Raw genomic sequence first — 21,249 nt, 5'->3', positions numbered from 1 at the left:
TAATAAAAAACATAGTATCATAAACATAATTTTCTTTAAAATTATTTGTATGAAATATTTTATTTTAATTTTGTTTTTTTATTCTATTTTAGGATTCCAAAGGTTGTTTCAGTGTAGTAGCTAACATGCTACCTTGTATTAAATGCATTTCTCCCAAAGAGGTTTTATGTTTTCTCCAGGGCCAAGGTATTTTAATTGTATTTTATAATAAATTTTCATTTAAATTTTAAAAGCTCAATTATTAAATAATTTAAATAAGTTATTATATTTATTTTTACATTAAAAAAAGTTTTCACTTTTTATATCTAAAAATTAGAAATTATAAATTGTTTTAATATTTTTTGAATAACTAGAAGTACTTAAAATGGTTTGGTATGACAATGAAGAGCACAAAAAATCCACAATGCAACGTGTTTGTCAGTATTTACAATTGTATGACACAAATAGATCCAGGTTGAATATGTTCACATACAATCCAACTCGTCCTGTTTTAAATCTTGAAAAATGCTTAATAATATTATTAAAGTAAGTTTTTATCAAAGAAAAACACAATATAGATTTAAATATTAATTTTACTTTTTGGTAATAGTTTCCAGTTTATTGATGAATATGATGAATAAGATGAATATGAAATCAACACAAAATTAAACATGGTTTCACAACAACAAGGCAAATTAAGCTCCGATTGCCAAAGATATATTCAGATATATATTTTTATATTATAAAATAATCAGTGTGTATTAATTACTTATTATTAAGAACAATATGTTTGATTTACTTTTAATCTTAATATATCATTGCCGTTTTCGTGTTAAGAGTATTCTTTTGAATATATATATTTTTCACTTGTAGGCATTAAACAGCGATTTTTAAAGTAATATAGCGATCTTCTACTTCTAATTATTATTTAAATTCTGTATGACGTCCTTTATGGACGAACCCTTACACCATCATGTAATGAATTGTGTTGTTGAAAGAAATGTTTTAAAAATAAAAAAAGGTTTTGAAAATAGTAAGCACAAGCTTGTAAATTTCACATTTATTGCGAGTTTTATAATTTTATAATTAATAATAATTTTATAATTAATAATAATTTTATAATTAATATTAACTTTCTTTACACATAAATCGCGTACCGAAATAAAGTTACAATTACAAAGATTCAGCAAAAACAACAATAAATGTCAATTAAAATTACAAAAGAATTACAAAAGATCGCGAGCAATTGCATGCTATCATGGCAACGAAGAATATCAATAATTATTTTTTTATGCATACTCATAAAATGTTATTATGACTATGGTTCATTGAAACATTTAAATTTGCTTTTATGTTTTAAATTCAAGTAAGCAGTGAATCTAGTTTTCTTGATTTTTTAAATTTCTTGTACCAGTTTGTTGTATTAAAAAAAAAAAACATTCTTGTTATTAAAGGTATTTAATTTATGTTTTAATATACGTATTTAATTTACGTTTTAAATATAAGCAACCAGTGAAGTAAAGAAATCTATTTTCCTCATTAAATAAATTTCTAGAACCAGTTTGTTATAATCAAAAAACATTTAACTTATTTAACTTTTCAGCCAAAAAAATGCGAAACTTTTAATAGCATTTGTGGGTGTAAAACCAAACAAATTTGTAATTTTTTAAATTGTACTTTTATTTCTTGCTAACTTTTTAAAATAATATTTGCTGTTGTTGGAACGCATTGCAAAAAATTATTTGCAAATTTTGAGAAATGAATTTTTTTCCCAAGCAATTTTAGGAATTTTTGGAAAATCCCAATTCTCAAAAAGTTTTCTCAAAAGAGACATTTTTGCAATTATGCAAGCACGTAGTTATACCAAAAAAGCAATTTTCTTTCAAGTTTTAAAAAATAAATTATAATTTTTTATGTTATTTTTCTATTAGTTTTTATAATAGTAATTAATTTTCAACATTTTTTAGAATTATTATTAAACTTTAATTTGACAAACTTTATTTAAAGAATGGGATTTTTTCACTTTTAAATTAGGAAATTTAATTTTATGAGCATTTAGGAATACCATGTTTTACGGGGCCCCACAGAGCTAGTTTACACCCTGCTCCTGTTCCATCCACAGATGCACTGATATTGAATGGAATGTTTTCCAATATTGTACAGGGAGGTGCATTAAGCTTTTCATTGTTGATATTTTTAGTTAAATGTGTATGTATAAATCAAGTTTCAGTAAGATGATTTGTTATAGAGGATTGTAAATTTTTATTAAGTGAATTAAAAACAAAGCAAAAAAGAGAAAAAAAAACAATGTAGGAATTGTAAGTGTTTTGAAGAAATTTTTAGTGCCTGTTTTAATAGGTCGAAGTTTTATCATTCAGGTTAAATGACGTTGAGTAGAAAAGAACTTAATATTTTTATAGGTACTATTACATGTATTGTTATAGGTTTGTCCTCAAACTTGACAATAGTAATTAAAATAAAAATGAAAAACTGCAAAATTAAGAATAGTTTTATCAATTTAATTATTAATAGTCATAATCTTAATTTAATTTTTTATGGTGTTCATTTATATGAAAATTTCATGAACGCTTCAAATCTATGAAGATAACAAGATTATTTATTTTGATTTAGTTATATAATTTAATATTAAATTTATTAATAACTAATCTAAGATAAAGGTAAAGGGTATTTTGAATTTCTGAACCACTATTATGTTTTAAGGTTTATTAGATTTTTTATTTATTTGTACTACATATACATATTTATTTAGATATTGTGGTGTGTATGACCCTTGTTGGAATGAAATAAAAAATTTTATCTACTTTTTTAACACACAACTTATTGACTTCGAGAAATCTGATTTTACAAGCAATCATGTTGCTGATGATTTAAGAGGATTTAAACTTTTTGTTATTAGTTTCCTGTTAGAAATGGCACAAGTAATAAAACATTATGTTTTTTAAGTTTATGTTTAATATAAGTTTTTTATATTTACTTATATTTATAACTTATAAATAAGATAAAATATAACTTATGAGAATAATATTATGAATAATGTTATAACATGTTAATATTTAAAATATATAAAGATTTAAAAAAAAATTTTCTTCAACAATATATAGCTGAAATAGAGAATAAATATACCATATAATGTTTGTTAATGTTGATTGCATAGTAAAAACATGCTTACTGAAGTAATTAACTGAACATAACATCAATATTTAAACTTACATTTTCAAAACTAAAAGTTTTATTAAAGTAAAGGTTTTGGTTCAGTAATTTTGTTCATTAATTTTTCTGCCAAAATTAACATTTTTTGTTTTTTGGACCATCAGAAGCATTTCTTCATTTTATTGTTTACATGTTGAATTACATAGCATATCAGAAAATTTAAATTAATTCTTAAAAATACCCTCAAATTTTAAAACTTCAAGGTTTGGTATTATTATGCTCTCAAAAAAACAGACAAGGCACAATGCAATATTTGCAAAATTAATATTGTGCAATGGTGATTCTACTATTAGATTGAAAAGACATTTAGAAAAAATCCATCATATTATTTCAAGTAAAGAATATGAACTGTCAAATAAAATAGGTGCGTTTAATCGACAATAGATTCTATGAAAAAAGAAATTTGATTGGGAAAACAATTAGTTTATTTTTGATGCTTTTGATGAGTTTTCTATAAATGCAATAGCTAAATTTGATCAAATTTGCATGTTGCTTCATGATCAATTCTATCAAAATAAAAATGTCATAAATCTAAATAAGCAGCCGTAGCAGTAGCACAGTGGTTGTAGCAGAATTGAAATCACAGGGCTATAGACTGTTACAAGCACTTATTGATCAATTTCTTGGTAAATTTGAGATTCTTATACTGTGTAGGGACATAAATAATCTCTGAAAGTATTACAACATTTTTCTTATTTCTAGTTTGCTCAGTCGACTTGTAGCATTTTTCGAATGTGGTTGTATAACTCTCCAAACTGTATAACACAGCTGTACAGTGATTAGAGCTCTAATCACTGTACAACTTACTTGCTAAATATCAATCATGATCGTCTAGTTTTAACCTAAAGAAAATTTGAACCATGAACTAAAGCTTATGGTTAAAAATTAGATGATCAAGATTGATTGTTAGGAATGAATCTTAAAAATGCTTGAATGGAACAAACATATATATATACATATATATACATATATATATATATATATATATATATATATATATATATATATATATATATATATATATATATATATATATATATATATATATATATATATATATAACCACTGTGCTACGGCTGCTTATTTAGATTTATGACATTTTTATTTTGATAGAATTGATCATGAAGCAACTCGCAAACTTGATCAAATTTAGCTATTGCATTTATAGAAAACCCATCAAAAGTGCACTGATGCCTACTTTTGGCCGATGCCGATGGGTAGAGGCCAATAACAATACATAGTTTTTGTCTATATATATAAATTTTTACTATTATTTTTAAATATATATATACAGACATATATATATATATATATATATATATATATATATACATACATATATATATATATATATATATATATATATATACATACATATATATATATATATATATATATATATATATATATATATATATATATATATATATATATATATATATATATATATATATATACACATATATATATAAACAAAATATTTTTATTTTCATATTGTTTTTCTAATTCAGGATTTTTCAACTCGCTCGATATTATTGGATCATAATTATAATTCTAGTGGCCTATTGATTCATCTAAAAAGAAAATGGGAACAAAGGTTGCTTTATTTTTTAAAATAAACAGCTGTTTGGTTTTTTTGTTTTCTTGGTTTTTATTGTTTTATTTTTAGAGCTTCTCAGTTTTGAAAGAAATGTTTAATCTATAAAATAAAAATCATACAATAAATTCAAAAAATAAATGTAAAATTTTATAAATAATTTTTTTAATATTTTTATTTAAAACTTTATATATCCATAATAATAATAAAAACCTTAATGCTTTGATATCAACACTAAAAGTCTAAATTTAATTTTTTTATTAAAAAAAAGCAAGAAAAATATTTATAATCCGAATTTCTTACTAAACTTCTTGTTATTTATCTGTTACTGATCCTAATGATTCATATTTACAAATGTTAAGTCATATCTTCTAATCTTTCGCAGTGTTTTGCAAACTTTTCATTTGAACATAAACTTACTGATTTGTCTATTGAATGTGTTTAATTTCATATGAATAAGTGACTAACGTTAACGTTAATCTTTTTTTTTTTTTTTTTACGTTATTTTATAAACTTTTCAACAGTTTATTAAGAGTATAAAACAATGTCTAAAAAGTCTAGAAAGTAAAAATTAAGATTGTTTACTTGATTTTATAAAAAAAAAAATTTATTAAATAATTTTTGTTAAAGATGAAACTTGTTTAATTTAGCAGTAAACTTTGGTAAAATAGTAGGGTCATGGCACCACCTACCGCGACTTTAAGAAAAATTTTAACTTCAAAACTTCTTAACTCCAAAAGCATAACAGATTTTTATTTAGGGTTTTCGAACTAATATTTTATACTTAATTATTAACTAAATTATATAATTCGAATTTGAGTAAAGTTATTTTTTTAATGTTATTTTTAATTTTTTGTAAGATCTAGTACGTTTCTGCACCAACCGTGATAAAACACCACCTACCGTAATCGATTCTCCACCTACTGTGTATGAAAAAAAAAATCTTATATTTTAATTTTACTTTTATACATTTAAATCAAGAAACAAATACACAAATTTAATATGATTACAAAACAAAGAAGACATCGGTTATAAAATTATCACCCGAAGCTTTTTTCTGAATTTAAACTTTTTTCTTTTTAAATTCTTTTTTTAAATGTTTTTTTTTTTTGTCTTTTATTTTTATTTTATTTTGTTACAGCTTGTTTTCTTTTAGATTTTTCTTGTTTTTCTTTTTCTTTTAATTTTTTTTTTTTCAGCAGCTTTATTTTTACGTTCAATTTTTTTGATATCTTCTTCTTCCTTTGCATTTTCTCTAGTTATTTGAATCTCTAACCATTTGGATGAAGTTACAACGCTCAGTAATCATTCAATTTGTTTCAGCCTTTTCGTGATTGGTTGTTTTGGCCATGAAAGAAAGTTGTGTAATCGGATAACATCTTTTATTGTTTGTTTATTTGAATCTGGTGGATCTGCTGCTGATTTACTTTCACCAGATTCATCAATTATTACGCTTTTTCCAAATTTGCTAACATTACTAGATACGATTTCATTTTGCGTACTGCTAATATCTAAATACAATTCTTTATCGATTTCATTGTTCAATACATTATTGTTGGCTTCTATTAAATTTATGGTTCGTTTGGAGCTATCATTAGATTTAAGTTTTTTCCAAAAATTAAATAATTCTCTGAAGTCAGTTTTACCTCCCCATTCTTTATTTCCAGTTTTTTCAAACTGTAGCAATACTTCAGGTGCAACATTGTTTTCAAATAAGTTTCCCACGTTATAATGGCTTGAAAGATTTGTTTCATTATTATCAATTGTTGAATTCAATTTAACACGTTGAATTACTTTTTTATAATCAACATTGTTTGCATTAAATGGGAATATTCCTGTCGACCTAAATCCGTTAATAATATTTTTTTTCATATTTGGATCCATAGCAAAATTATTCAACAACATTGGTACATTTTCTTTGCAATTTCATTAAAATTGTTATCCAATTTAAATTGCCGACAAATGTTCTGCCTTTTTTTTTTCATTGGTCCGAAAACTAACACATCTAATGGTTGTAAGATGTGTGTAGCATTAGGAAACAACAAAATTAAATGAATTCTTTCCAAAGAGCAATACACGCTGAGCTCTTTAGACAGATGCAAGCGATGTCCATCCATGAACATATATATAGGTAATTGTGTATTCAAAGATTTCAAATATGGTACTAACACATTTGTAAAGTACTCATAAAAGCATTCGGCGGTCATCCAGCCGCTGTCACTTTTACCGAGTCTCCAACCTGGTAGTGCAGCAGCAGCAATAGTTTTTGGCATTCGAGCATACTTCTACAATGTTAATAATGGTGCAAATTCACCATTTGCATTTACGCAAAATAGAGTTGTAAGGTTTTTCTTATCGCTGTTGTTGCATTCTTCATAAACATTTCTTCCTCTAATGCCAATTATTTTTCCAGTTTTTGGTGCTAAATCAAAACCAGTTTTGTCTAAATTAAAAACACGAGATGGATCATTAAGGTATTGCGCTTCATCACCTAATAATTCATACACCTCATTAAACCATTTTTTTATCGATGCTTCAGTTATAAGACCTCTAGCTCGACTAATATGCTCTGCTTGTTTTTGCAATAATTCCTTACGACAACGCATAAATTTATAAAACCAGTTTTTACTTGGGATATCATCTTTAAATGGTGTTTTTATACCTTGCTGTTTGGGTTGGCTTTTACCAGATAATTTGTTGCGTAAGGTACTTTCAGGAACATTAAACTTTTTGGTGACACAAAATTTCTTCACCTTTATTTAAAGCTCTAAGTGCTGCATGCAGATGTTCTTCTGAATACAAAAGCTTTTTTTGAATATTTTTTTTCTTTTTTGAACCTTGCATCTTTCTAATCGAATTCATTTCACATAATAAATAAAGTATTAAAAACATATCAAATAAATACTCCCTAGGATTAAATTACCTTTAATTGGTAATTGAATTGAACTGAAATGGTTTTTTAGAGAGAAAACTTCACATAATAAAACACGTCCGAAAAAATATTTCTATATACGGTAAGTGCTATTATAACTTTGTAATCACCTACCGTGTAAAAGATTAAACAATGTTATACAAAAAATACTAATATTTTTTGATAAAATTTAAAATATTCAATGTTTTTACTACTATTTTAAACTTTTATAAAAAAATTTGTATAAGTTTTAAGCCGTAAAAAAACTAGACAAACTTTTCTTAAGAAAGCAATAAAAAATCATTTGCGGGTAAAAAAACATCTCAAATCTTTAAAAATACATCTTTTTAAAAATTATTTATTAGTGAAATAAGTTAGTTTTGTATAAAACAATACCAAAAAAAAAAATTAAAAAAAAAAAAAAAAAAAAAATTTACTGATTTTTTCAAAAACCACGGTAGGTGCTTCTTCACAGTAGGGGGTGCTATGACCCTATGATAATGTCAATTATTTTATTTTTTATTTCAATTTAAAAATTTTAAAATTTCAATTTGAAGATTATTTGAATTTACAATAAATGGAAAGTTTTGGAGTTATAATAATTTGAATTGTCATACTTAATAATTTTTGTGTTTCCTAAAAAAATATATGGTTAAGTGTATAAAATAATACACTTAACCATATATTTCTAATACAAACTTTATTATAAAATATCTATTGCTATCAAATTTTTTTTTTGAAAACTGTTAATTTTCTTATTCATCTTTAATTCTTCTTTTTTTTTTCAATTAGTTCTCATCCTTACTTATTTTTCAATCAAGATCATGTTACAATGACATTTTTTGGATTTAACATTGATTCAAATGGTAACTTACTAGATCCATAAAACCATAATTAAACAGGGTATAATGACAAAAGATCTTTATGATGATCTGAATCGTCAGATGCGAGGTACTGAATGGGGATGTTTGAACACCAATTATAAAACATTATCTCGGTAAGCAAAAATTAAAAACATTTTTGTTGCTATATTTTCCAATAAAGGTGATTCATAAATAGACTATAATTTTTTTTTAAATAGAAAATCAAAGTTAGATATACTTTGTCGTGTAATTGGTGTAGACAGTTTTGATCCAGACCCTTCTTATGAGTTGACTGTTGACAATATGAAGAAAATTCTTGCCATTCATATGAGATTACGGTTTTTCACATCTTAATATTTTTTTATTAATTCTTTTTAATTAATTAAATATATATATATATATATATATATATATATATATATATATACATATATATATATATATATATATATATATATATATATATATATATATATATATATATATATATATTTATGTATATATATTTATATGTATATATATACATATATATATATATATATTTATTTTTCTTGTTTAAAAAAATGTCAATATATTTACAAATAATTTATGTGTTATGTTATAATAATATAAACTAAATTTTTGGATTTAGAAAGTAAAAAACATCAAAAAACAACAAAAAAAAGCCTTTTTACACAATTCAAAAATAAAGAGAATTATTGAGATTGTCCTTGTGTATTAATTAAAATAGATCCAAGCACTTATAGACAATTAATTTATTATTACTAACTAGATTTTTCTTACTTAAAGTTCAACTTTTAAGTAAATGTTAGAGATGTCTAACAATTTTAAAATCTATATGGCTGTCTGTCAATCCACAATTGCCTTGAATAAATAATAAATCTTTTGAAACAAAAATTAAAAGTATATAGGCAACTATCAAGGGGATAAAAATACAAAGTCAAACATCAAACGAAAGCTCTATTCTAGACCTGATAAAATATTTGACATATCTTCTTGTCACTGTTCATTAGACATAGTGTCATGTAACAATGTTTATAATAAGAGCAAAAAAAAATTGCAAGCAAGTGCAAAATGAAACACATAATTTATATATGCCAAAGGCAAACAAAAGTGCTGATTGAAGACAGAAGGCAGCTCATATATGAGACTAGCATTTAAACACAGGAATTATTGTATGTCTTCAGTAGATGCATCTGCTTTAAAAAACAATAACAAGGTTAAACAGATGAAAGAAAGTAATATACATCACAAACATATTGATAATGAGATAATCTTAAATATATACATACATATATATATATATATATATATATATATATATATATATATATATGTGTGTGTGTGTGTGTGTGTATACATTTATATATATATATATGTGTGTGTGTGTGTGTGTGTGTGTGTGTGTGTGTGTGTGTGTGTGTGTGTGTGTGTGTGTGTGTGTGTGTGTGTGTGTGTGTGTGTGTGTATAGTGTACATATATATATATATGTGTATATTGTATATAAATATATATAAGTATATATATATATAAACATAAATTTTTTTTTATAACACCTTCACTTCCAAAAGGCTGCAAGCAACCTTTATTAGAGTTGGTAGTTACTGGAAGAGAAAAGATGAAGATTATAAAGCTAGGTAACGATTAACATACAGCTTGAAAGATTGCAAATTATATGAATTATGAAAACAAGATAAAGGGAGCAAATTTCAAAGAACTGATGTTCAGGGAAAAAAACTAGACAAAAAAGTATTTTTGGAGCACTTTAGAACAATCAAAGTAAAATAATGAGATTTAATTGAATAAGGAGTAATACAAGAATGAATTTTAGTAGATGGCACAAGACGCTATATTAGGCGCTTTTCTATGAATACTATATTAGTAGATGAATACTATTTTAGTAGATGGTAGTTGTATATATATATATATATATAAATATATATATGTATATATATATATATATATTTATATTTATATATATAGCCTTGGTGCTTTTCAAGCTCAAATGCCACTTCCAACCAATCAGAGAGTGTTGACTTCTTATCAAGACAAGAATAAATGGTAGTATCATCAGTGAACAATGCCACCTCAAATGTGGGAATTTCTGGGAGATTGTTAATTTAAGTTAAAAAAAGTTTAGGGCCAAGAATAGAACCGTGAGAAACCCCTAAAGTTTCCAGTCAGGTCGGGTTTATGGTCTTCAGGTTCACCCTGCTACTAGTAACATTTAACCCAGTGCAACCTGCTTCATGTCCTACTGGCTTGATATTCACTTTCTAAGCAAATTATTATTTAAATTTAAAATCCGTCATGCCTATAGTAATATATAAGTAATTTTTATTTTTTGTGTTTGACTTTCGTATAGTTGAAGGTGCCTTAGTTACTGTTTTAGGTCACCTGTAATCTACTTTCATGTATATTTGTGTTCTGTATGAACCTCTAGCACGGTGTTTATTCACCCATAAGTTACTTAATATGTATTTGTGTTTTGCTTAAACCTCTGGCACGGTGTTCATTTACTAGAAAGTTACTTTATGTATGATTGTGTTCTGTTTTTTCATTATTATATGTATGTTTATGTTCTATCTTAATCTCTGGCCTGGTGTTTGTTCACCTTTAAGTTACTTTATACATGTATATTTGTGTTCTGTCTGAACATCTGGTGCAGTGTTTACTCACCCGTACGTTACTCTATGTATGTTTGTGTTCTGTTTGAATGTTCTGTTTAAATCTGTTTTGATGCAGTGTGAGCTCATAAACTAACTAGTTACTCCAACTATAAAACCTAAGCTCACCTTAATCTCTGGCTCACCTTAATCTATTTTGTTAGATAATGTTTTTTCCTAATGCATTTCCAAAATAATATGCATAATGTTTTAAGGTACTGTTTGCAGCAAGTAGCTCCTTTTAACTACTCCAGGTCAGGTCAGGTTCAGGGTCATCATGATCACTCTGCTACTAGTATCATGTAACCCAGTACTACCTGCCCCATCCTATACTGCCTTATAGGGTGTGTATGTGTAGGGTTTGTGCTTTTTTAGGCAAATGCTAGGAGAAAAAACTAGGATGTAAAAATCCTGTGCCTCGGGGCTCTTGGTTGAGTAAAGGCTAGAGATGGTGTCTTGATAAAAATATTCATGTAAGGCAGATGTTAAATGCATCCTGCTAAAATTCTCATGATTTGAGGCTTTTGGTTGATTAAAGGCTAGAGATGGTGTCTCAATAAAAATACTCATCTTAGACAGAATTTAACTGCATCCAGCTACTGTTGTTGATGGTTTTTTATGCTTAATATTTTGGGTTACTTTAAGCATAATTTAAGTTTAAAGAGAACTTGATTCATTTATAGATGAAGAATGGCCCCTTAAGCAAGCTATGCAGTAGTCTCAGTCCTGATAACTAACCCTGATAAAGTTGTAACACAGGGCTCCTTATGTGGTCTTGACAATGTGACAATGTGCAACAAATGCATTAACAGGAACACCATCCTTGCGCAACAAGGATGGTGTCCCTGTTAATGCGTTATATATAATTATATAGTTTAATTATATAATTATTAGTTATATTATAATAGCTAACATTCCATCTCTCATTCATGGGACTGATCTTTCTACCTCTTCAAAGGAAAAGGCAGAACTATTTGCAAAGAACTTTTCTTCTGATTCTATGCTTGAACTTTATGAGCATTCTCTTCCTTCCATTCCAATTAAAACAGGTTAATTGTTCAGGGATATTTTTCTCAACTTTTAGTCTTTCTGGATATCTAGAATGTTTTTAATACATACAAGTTTAGGTATATATTTTTGAAATATATTTGTTTTTTTAGCTTTTTCACTCATTACTCATACAAAAATTAAAAAAAAATGGAAACATCTCAGCTGAAAGCAAAGTTAAGTAGAATGTTTGGGAAAATATATTCCAGATTTTTTCCGGATATTTTATTCAAACAATTTTCTGGATTTTTAAAATATGACTTGGATCTATGATTATTAGACATTTAAATCACACCAGCTTCTGTTGCTAAAGTCATACCTCAATTAAACTCTTCTACGGCTTGTGGTCCAAACAACATTCATGTCACAATCTTACAAAAAAATTTTCCAGAGCACTCTTCAATTCTCTCTAAACTATTTAATAAGTGCTTGAATGAGTCTTGTTTTCCTGTCTGCTGGAAAATGGCGTTTGTTATTCCATTTTTTAAAAACTCCGTAAACATTCTGACCCTTCCAATTATAGTCTGATCAGTTTTCTTTCTGTTAGTATTAGTAAGATCTTAAAGTTTTTGGTGAACAAATTTCTCACATCCTATAAGTCAAATAATTTACTGTTAGACAATCAATACGGCTTTTGATCCTCTTGATCTATGGCTAACTTGCTAAATGTTGTGACTGAAAGATTTTATTGCGCATTAGATAGAGGCAGAGAGGCTAGAGTTATTGCTCTTGGCATATCTAAAGCTTTTGACAAAGTTTTGCGTGCTGGTCTTCTCCATAAGCTTGCTTTATTTGGTGTATCTGGGAAAGTTGTTGAGATTATTAAATCATTTCTTTATAACTGCTTTATTCAAGTCATCCTCAAAGGCTAACACTCTCTTTTATTTTCAGTAATTTCTGGGCTACCTCAAGGTTTTATCCTTGGTTCTATTTTGTATCTTTTTTGAACTCTAATGGCTGAGTATACAGTTGTCCCTCACTTTTGCCTTTACAGACTTCCATAGATTGAAAAGCACTTTATCTGTAATAAGTCCATACAAAAAATCTTTCTTGCGGTTCTTTTCAAAACTTTCTCATTGATGTGAGGCTAATTCTGACTCTAGCAACTGCAGGGTTGAGTTATGACCCAATAGTGCATAGAGTCTTTAATTTTTGTTGAACAACTTCAAATCCTGATTTGTCAAAAATTTCACAATTCCGTCAGGGTTGTCAAACTTTTTGATATTGATGCTTTCCTGTTTCAAACATTCTTTGATTTCTTTAAACCAATATTTAATGTGAACATCAGTGATTTTCGAACCAGCTTTTCCCAAAAATGTTGTTATTCGCTTGCCAATGATTGGATGTTACACTAAATACCTTAAAGTCCCATTTTTTGAAAAATGTTTTGGGAATGTGTCTTTGATATCAGATTTTAGCAACATAATTAGAAACATATCATATCAAACAATTATAGCCCATCTTGTCTCGCAGACAGGAAATCCAATTTTTGCAAGGTAAATTATTGTCTTTAATTTTCTATTCATTTTGGTCAAAATGGTCTCAGGACCAGGTTTATTAGTCTTGATGATACCAAAAACATTATTTTGCAAAGTTGAGTAAGGATTTGCAAAATTTGCAGTGGTTTCTTTGATTTTATTTGGTTCTTCTCGCAGTTACAACTACTTCAGACAGTTGGTCCAAAATGTAACTCCTCTCAGAAGACTTTTTTTGCTTGCTAGCACCAAAAAATAACATAAAAACTAGTTTTTCCATTTTTTATTTTAAGTGATCCATAAATGCTTACTTCTCATGAGTAAAACACAAAAATGGATCAAAGTTTTATTGTGAATTTGTCATTATATTAGGTTTTCCTGGCCAGATAATTGAAAAACTAGTTAAACATACCTTTTAGCTTTGATTTCTGCTATTTATTACCATTAATAACAAATGGTTCAAGCAAGAAAATACATAATTAAAAACTTTACTTTCTTAGCAAAACAATAATGATGTTTGAGCTGTTACTTTTTGACAGCTTGTAATATTTTTGCAGTTTTCTTCTTTTTTTGAGTGGTAACAATAACTACTATCGCATTCTAATTGCATTTTTATTCATTAACAATAAAAACATTTTGAGTGGATTGAAATTAATTTAATATGTAAAATTAACAAAGGAAGGAAAGACTGATCCATTTTTGTGGGTAATCCATAATTGTGGGATAACTGTATAAATAGAATTAAAAAAAAATTTAAGTTTTATAGGCGACGATTTTAAAAATGATTTTCTTCAATAAACTTTATACAAGAATCATTAAAGTTAATACACTCAAAAAGAAGAAAAGTTTTGTTGAGAAGAAAAGACAAACTTTTTTGAAAGCCATTTGAATTAAATAACTTTGATCTTATGTTTTTATATTGTTGAAACATATTTAAATAAAGTAACAAATCACTGCTAATGATTTTTTATAAAGTAATAATATCATATATAATTATAAAGTAATAGTATCATATATTTTTTTATAGTTATTTTATATATATAAATATATCATATATAATTTTTATATATAAATATATATATATATAAATGTTATATATAAATATATATATATATAAATGTTATATATAAATATATATATATATAAATATATATATATATTTAAATATATATATATATATTTATATATTTAAATATATATATCTAAATATATAAATAATTTATATATATATATATATATATATATATATATATATATATATATATATATATATATATATATATATATATATATTTAAACATTATTTAAAAGTTAAAAAAACACATTTAAAAGTTAAGAAAAGGATTATTAACAATTCTTTGCAAAAACATACACAGAAGAAAAAATAACTAAATTGTTTCTTTATAAAGTTGAAATAATTTTTTTATTTAAAGACAGTAATAATAATACATACTTAAATAACTATAAAAATATATATGATATGTTTATATGTAAATATATATATATATATATATATAAATTTTATATATAAATATATATATTTAAATATAAATATATATATATGTATATAAACGTAATTTAAATAATCTTTTCATTATAGTTTATTTATTTTAATTAAATTTTAATTTGATTTTTTTGATTTTAGCTTAAGTTTTTACTTTTTTTTTTTTTTTTTACTAAGATTTATTTACTTCTTTTAGGATAAGTTTCTCTTTTTTAAGTATCTTTATAGTTAAGATTTTTTCAGTGCATTTTTAAAATTTTAGCATAATTTGAAAATATGACAGCCTCAAGAGCATTCAGGCTGCGCTGTTTTACAAACAGCGCAGCTGTTTCACAAACAGCGCAGAAATTGGTCTACTTAACCATGCTTGATAGCTAACTCTTTCTATACAAATGCTTTGTCTATAACTTGATATGTTTCTCTTAACAAAAACCTTATAAAGCCTTCCCGGTACATTGTTAAAGCTTATGCTCCAACATTGTTAAAATTTTACCCCATATTCTATTCTTCACCATTAATTAATTTAATCTTATTGAGTTTGAAGATAATAAAAGTATTTAAAAAACATTCAAAAACAGTAATGCTTTTTTTAAAAATCATGATGAGTTGAACTTTAAACAAAACTCTTGAATTTTAAACAAAAAATCACTCTTAAGCAGAATTAATTTTTTTCAAATTAGTTTGTCTATATAAATGCTTTTTTTTAAAAAGTTTTACAATAAAGTTTTAAAGCACGGAAGTATTTTGTAACAATATTTTAATTTTTAGAAATAAAAGGAGTTACGGATTAAAAGAATGATACCACAATTAAATTTGAATGATATGAGCTGGTTACCTCTGATTGATGTTGCTGATTTTACCTTTTTGGAAATGGAAACACCACTTGCCATCTACTTTACCTAAATCAGTACCTTTTCAAGCTATTCAATCATATACTATATACTATTCAATTAATATATACTATATCATTTAGTATATATATACTAGATCAATAAGTCTGAATAAAAGTTTGAATCTTCAAACTGTAGTTGAGTTTAACTATGAATTTTTTTATAGCATTTCGTACGAATTTCCACACTAAAGTTTTACGGAGGAATTTTTTTTTCCATTTAATTTTTTAAAAAGGAATTTCAGTTGGAGTTTCTTTAGATAAAGGCTAGAACCTTTTGTGTAAAGTTTCATATCTATCATATCTTGTTCACTAAAGAATCATTCTTTTGCTTGTTGTTTTGTTTAAAATAATTTTGTAAAAATTTTGGTCAAAATTACTTCATAAAACAAATTAATAACCTCTATTAGTAATTTCTAACAAAAATTATTAGTTTCTCCTTGATTTCAAGTTTTTTTGAGTACAATTTTATGATTAAATATTGAAAAATATAAAACTACAAGCAAATAGGTAATATTTTTCTAACAACACTGAACAAATGGAAATATTTTTGTAAAAAAAATTTAATAAATTTAGTTTTACAAAAATAGTTTCATTTGTACTTTATTAATTTTAGAATGCCAAATTCCAAATTATAAATGTTAACATTTTAAGATTCAATGTGTAAATTTTATTTAACAGCTGTTTTTTTTAAATGATCAATTTCAGTCTTATAATAATGACACTTCTATTTGAATTGAATTTTTATGTAAAGTGCAATGTTACTAGTACATATGTAAAATAAATACTTGCCTGTAAAATCTCAAAAATGGTTCATCACATTAGATCCTCTTTGAGTGAACTTAGATTTATGCAATAAAGTCTAGCAGTAGTCAGCAAGTAACAAAGGTGTAGAATAAATTGAAAATTTTTATCAAGAAATTGATTTCTTAATAAAAATTGATCACTGTGCTCATCAGATACCACATTTTATACATGTTTTTTTAAAAAAAATTAGGAAAGTTTATCTGACATTACAGTCAAGGTTATTGTAGTTCTTCATCATATTCTTGATTAGAGATTCAAAATTTGCAGCTTTATTTCGTCCAAGAAAACCATTGCAAACATTTTGAAAAGACAACCAATCTACATTTTGACTACATTGACTATAGGGTTTTTTGTTAGGCAAGTCTTCTATCAGTTAAAAAAGAAATAATATTTCAAGATTTTAAACTTTTCTGGTCTAGTTTTTATTAGCGCTTGATTTAAAACGACAGTTAATGGAAGAGTTTTTTCAACAACTGTGCAAAAGTGTATATATATATATATATATATATTATATATATATATATATATATATATATATATATATATATATATATATATATATATATATATATATATATATATATATATATATATATATATGTATATTAAATAGTCCTTTAATATAAGTTTAATATTATATATATATATATATATATATATATATATATATATATATTAAATAGTCCTTTAATATAAGTTTAATATATATATATATATATATATATATATATATATATATATATATATATATATTAAATAGTCCTTTAATATAAGTTTAATATGTATATATATATATATATATGTATATATATATATATATATATATATATATATATATATATATATATATATATATATACACACACTGCCCAGCAAAAGTTTCCGGTCACTCAGTTTTTAGTAAAAAAATGTATAAAAAATCAAGTTAACTAATTACAATTAACCAAATATCATTTGAAACAATTACTAATCAACGTGTTTAAACCTATGATAAAAATAAACAAGTTTTTGCAATATAACACAAACAAAGTTTTTTTGTTTTTTTTCATCGAAAAATCCACCCTTTGCTTTCCTTACTGCACAAACAAGTTTTGGCATACGTTTGATTAAATCATCCAAATAAATTGGAGAAACATTTTTCCACACTCATTGCAAAATTGACCACAAATGAGTTGTTGATGTAGGACACTCTTTTCTTACCTCATGATCCAGTTGTTCCCATAGTAACTCCATTGGGTTGAGATCAGGAGATTGTGGGGGCCATGTCAATAATTTGAGTTCTCCGCGAGCTTCTTTTTTTTGCAACTAGATTATACAGTATTTAGCTGTGTGTTTTGGGTCATTATCCTATTGCATGGTGAACCCGTGGCCAATTAGATGTTTTCCACAAGGCACGGCATGTCTACATGATATCTTATGATATCTGTTCTCATCAAGAATTCCATCTATTTTCACAAGATTACCAACCTATTTAAAAGCAAAACAGCCCCACACCATTACTGAACCTCCACTATGTTTGACAGTAGGCTGTATACACTGTGGATGAAGTTCCAAGAAATTTGGATTCGTCCGTCCACAATACATTTTGCCAGTCTATATCTGTCCAATTTGAATGTGCTAGAGCCCATTGAAGCCTCTTTTTCCAATTTATTGGTTTTAGAAGAGGTTTTCGAACAGCTACTCTACCATTTAAGCCATCAGTTTTTAACCGATGTCTTACAATTCTTCCTGAAATAGTTTTATTATGAGCAGCATTGAAGTTAGATGTTATTTCTTGGGCTGTTAATTGTCTATTTCGTTTACATGAAAATATAATTGACTTGTCTTTAGCCTTTGATGTTTTGCAGGGATGTCCAGTTCTTTTCCTATCTTTATTTGTACCAGTACATTTAAACCAACGAATAGTATCACATACTGCTGGTTGCGGTATTTTCAACAGTTTTTGAATATATTCAATAGGTAGATCATCTTTTGCCAGAACAACAATTGAAGAACGCGTTTCAAGTGATAAATTGCATTTTTTTGACATTTTCTATTATTTTCTAAAATTTTAGTCTGAAAATAATCAAAGCACAGTTTTATAAACTAGAAATTAAAAAATAATATCAAATATTATTCAGCTACATAAAATATTTACTAAATTAATTTATTAATCCAATATATTATATTAACTTCAACGAAATTATGATTTGATGACTAAAGAACAGTTGAATTTTATTTACAAATTTTTTACCAAGTATTTTCTAACATATTTATAATCAAAAAACAAAAAAAATATAGATTTTGCATTTCAATATTAAAAACACATTAGCATATCTTAATTGAATTATTTTATGGCTTATATACAATTTTAAAATTTGATATCAATTGTTATAAGTTTATTTAAAACATTAGCAAATCTTAATCGAATTAATTTATAACTTATAAAGAATTTTAAAATTTAATACCAATTATTATAGGTAAAAAACTATTAAAATTTTAAGTGACCGGAAACTTTTGTCAGGCAGTGTATATATATATATATATATATATATATATATATATATATATATATATATATATATATATATATATATATATATATATATATATATATATATATATATATTAAATAGTCGTTAAAATATTTTTATTTATTACTTTAGATGTGTTATTCCAGTAATAATGATGGGAGAAACTGGGTGTGGAAAAACAAAATTGATTAAGTTTTTGTGTGCTCTTAAAGCTAATAAACACAAAGTTCAAAACATGTTACTCGTTAAGGTAAGTATTTGTGTGAGTGTGTGTATATGTGTGTATATATATATATATATATATATATATATATATATATATATATATATATATATATATATATATATATATATATATATATATATATATATATATATATATATATATATACACACATGTGTATATGTGTGTGTATATATATATATATATATATATATATATATATATATATATATATATATATATATATATATATATATATACACACATGTGTATATGTGTGTGTATATATATATATATATATATATATATATATATATATATATATATATATATATATATATATATATATATATATATATATATATATATATATATATATATATATATATATATATATATATATATATATATATATATATATATATATATATATATATATATATATATATATAGGCTTGGCTAGGAAGGCGTGCGATTTCACGTCATAATATGACCACGCAAACACTATTTGATTTTACTTAACTTGACCACGGTTGTTAATAAGTTTTAAAAATTTGTATGTGTTTTAAAAACGCGCTATAAAAATCTTAACTCAACTATAAAAAAACTTAATGAAGACTTATCGTTAAAGAAGCAAATAATTCGTAAAAAAAATAGCGAAAAACAAAATAAAAATAACTTAACTAAAATTAAAATAGCAAAAATAAAATTAAAACTTAACTAAAATAAATAATAAACTATAACGATAAGATTATCTAAATTACGTTTGGAATAAATAACTTTGAATTGTTTATCTTTACTAATGTTTTTATAATTTCATATTATGCGAAATACTTTTTAAATAAAATAACAACTTACAACTGACAATTGTTTAATAAACGCTACATTTAAAAGTTTAAAAAAAGATTCTTATCAATTCTTCGTACAAAAAGTAAAAAAAAGTAAAAATAATTAAATCGTTTATTTAAAAAACTGTTATAATTTTTTTTTATTTAAAAACATTTATAATAAAAAATAAATACTTAAATATATATAAAAAAACATATATTATTCATTATTGTTTTTATAAAAAATCATTAGCAGTGATTTGTTACTGTGTTTCAATAATATAAAAAATGTGTTTCAATAATATAAAAGATCAAAGTTATTTAATTCAAACGGCTTTCAAAAAAGTTTGTCTTTTTTTTTTTCTTCCCAGCAAAAACTTTAATGATTCTAATATAAAGTTTAAGAGACCTTCGCTGTTTAAAGTCGTCGCTTATAACATTTTTTTTTTTTTATTTTTTCTTTTGTTTTATAAAAATATCTTATAAAATTATAAAATATAAATGAAAAATTATACAACTTTCAATGATACTTTAATCAAAATCATTAGCTACTTTATTTAAAAACGTTTTGCTAATAAAAAAACATTAGTAAAGAAAAACGTGTCGAAATTATTTATTTTCAAAGTAATTAAAAACTAATAATTTTATCGCATTTGTTTAAAACCGTGGTTAAATCATCAAAACAAAATATTATTTGCGTGGTCATATAAAGACAT

At 24.7% G+C, this 21,249-nt stretch overlaps 1 protein-coding gene across 7 annotated transcripts in view; it reads left to right on the top strand.

The window, feature by feature from the left end:
• Positions 1-21,249, top strand: part of LOC136091511 (E3 ubiquitin-protein ligase rnf213-alpha-like) — a 171,381-nt gene that overhangs the window by 19,424 nt on the left and 130,708 nt on the right. For 5 of the 7 annotated variants that reach the window (XM_065819150.1, XM_065819148.1, XM_065819147.1 and 2 more), the window contains 5 exons: positions 93-186; positions 354-525; positions 2,750-2,918; positions 4,722-4,807; positions 19,616-19,733. In XM_065819150.1, coding sequence (XP_065675222.1) covers positions 93-186; positions 354-525; positions 2,750-2,918; positions 4,722-4,807; positions 19,616-19,733 — 639 coding nt within the window. Of the gene's footprint in view, positions 1-92; positions 187-353; positions 526-2,749; positions 2,919-4,721; positions 4,808-8,510; positions 8,716-8,799; positions 8,920-19,615; positions 19,734-21,249 lie in introns of those variants that run through there. The other 2 variants (XM_065819153.1, XM_065819151.1) reach the window with 2 other exon arrangements.

Source organism: Hydra vulgaris, chromosome 15 (assembly GCF_038396675.1).
Source record: "Hydra vulgaris chromosome 15, alternate assembly HydraT2T_AEP".
NCBI lineage: Eukaryota > Metazoa > Cnidaria > Hydrozoa > Anthoathecata > Hydridae > Hydra > Hydra vulgaris.
The sequence above is the reverse complement of the archived record's forward strand: the minus strand, read 5'-3'. Positions and strand labels throughout refer to the sequence as shown.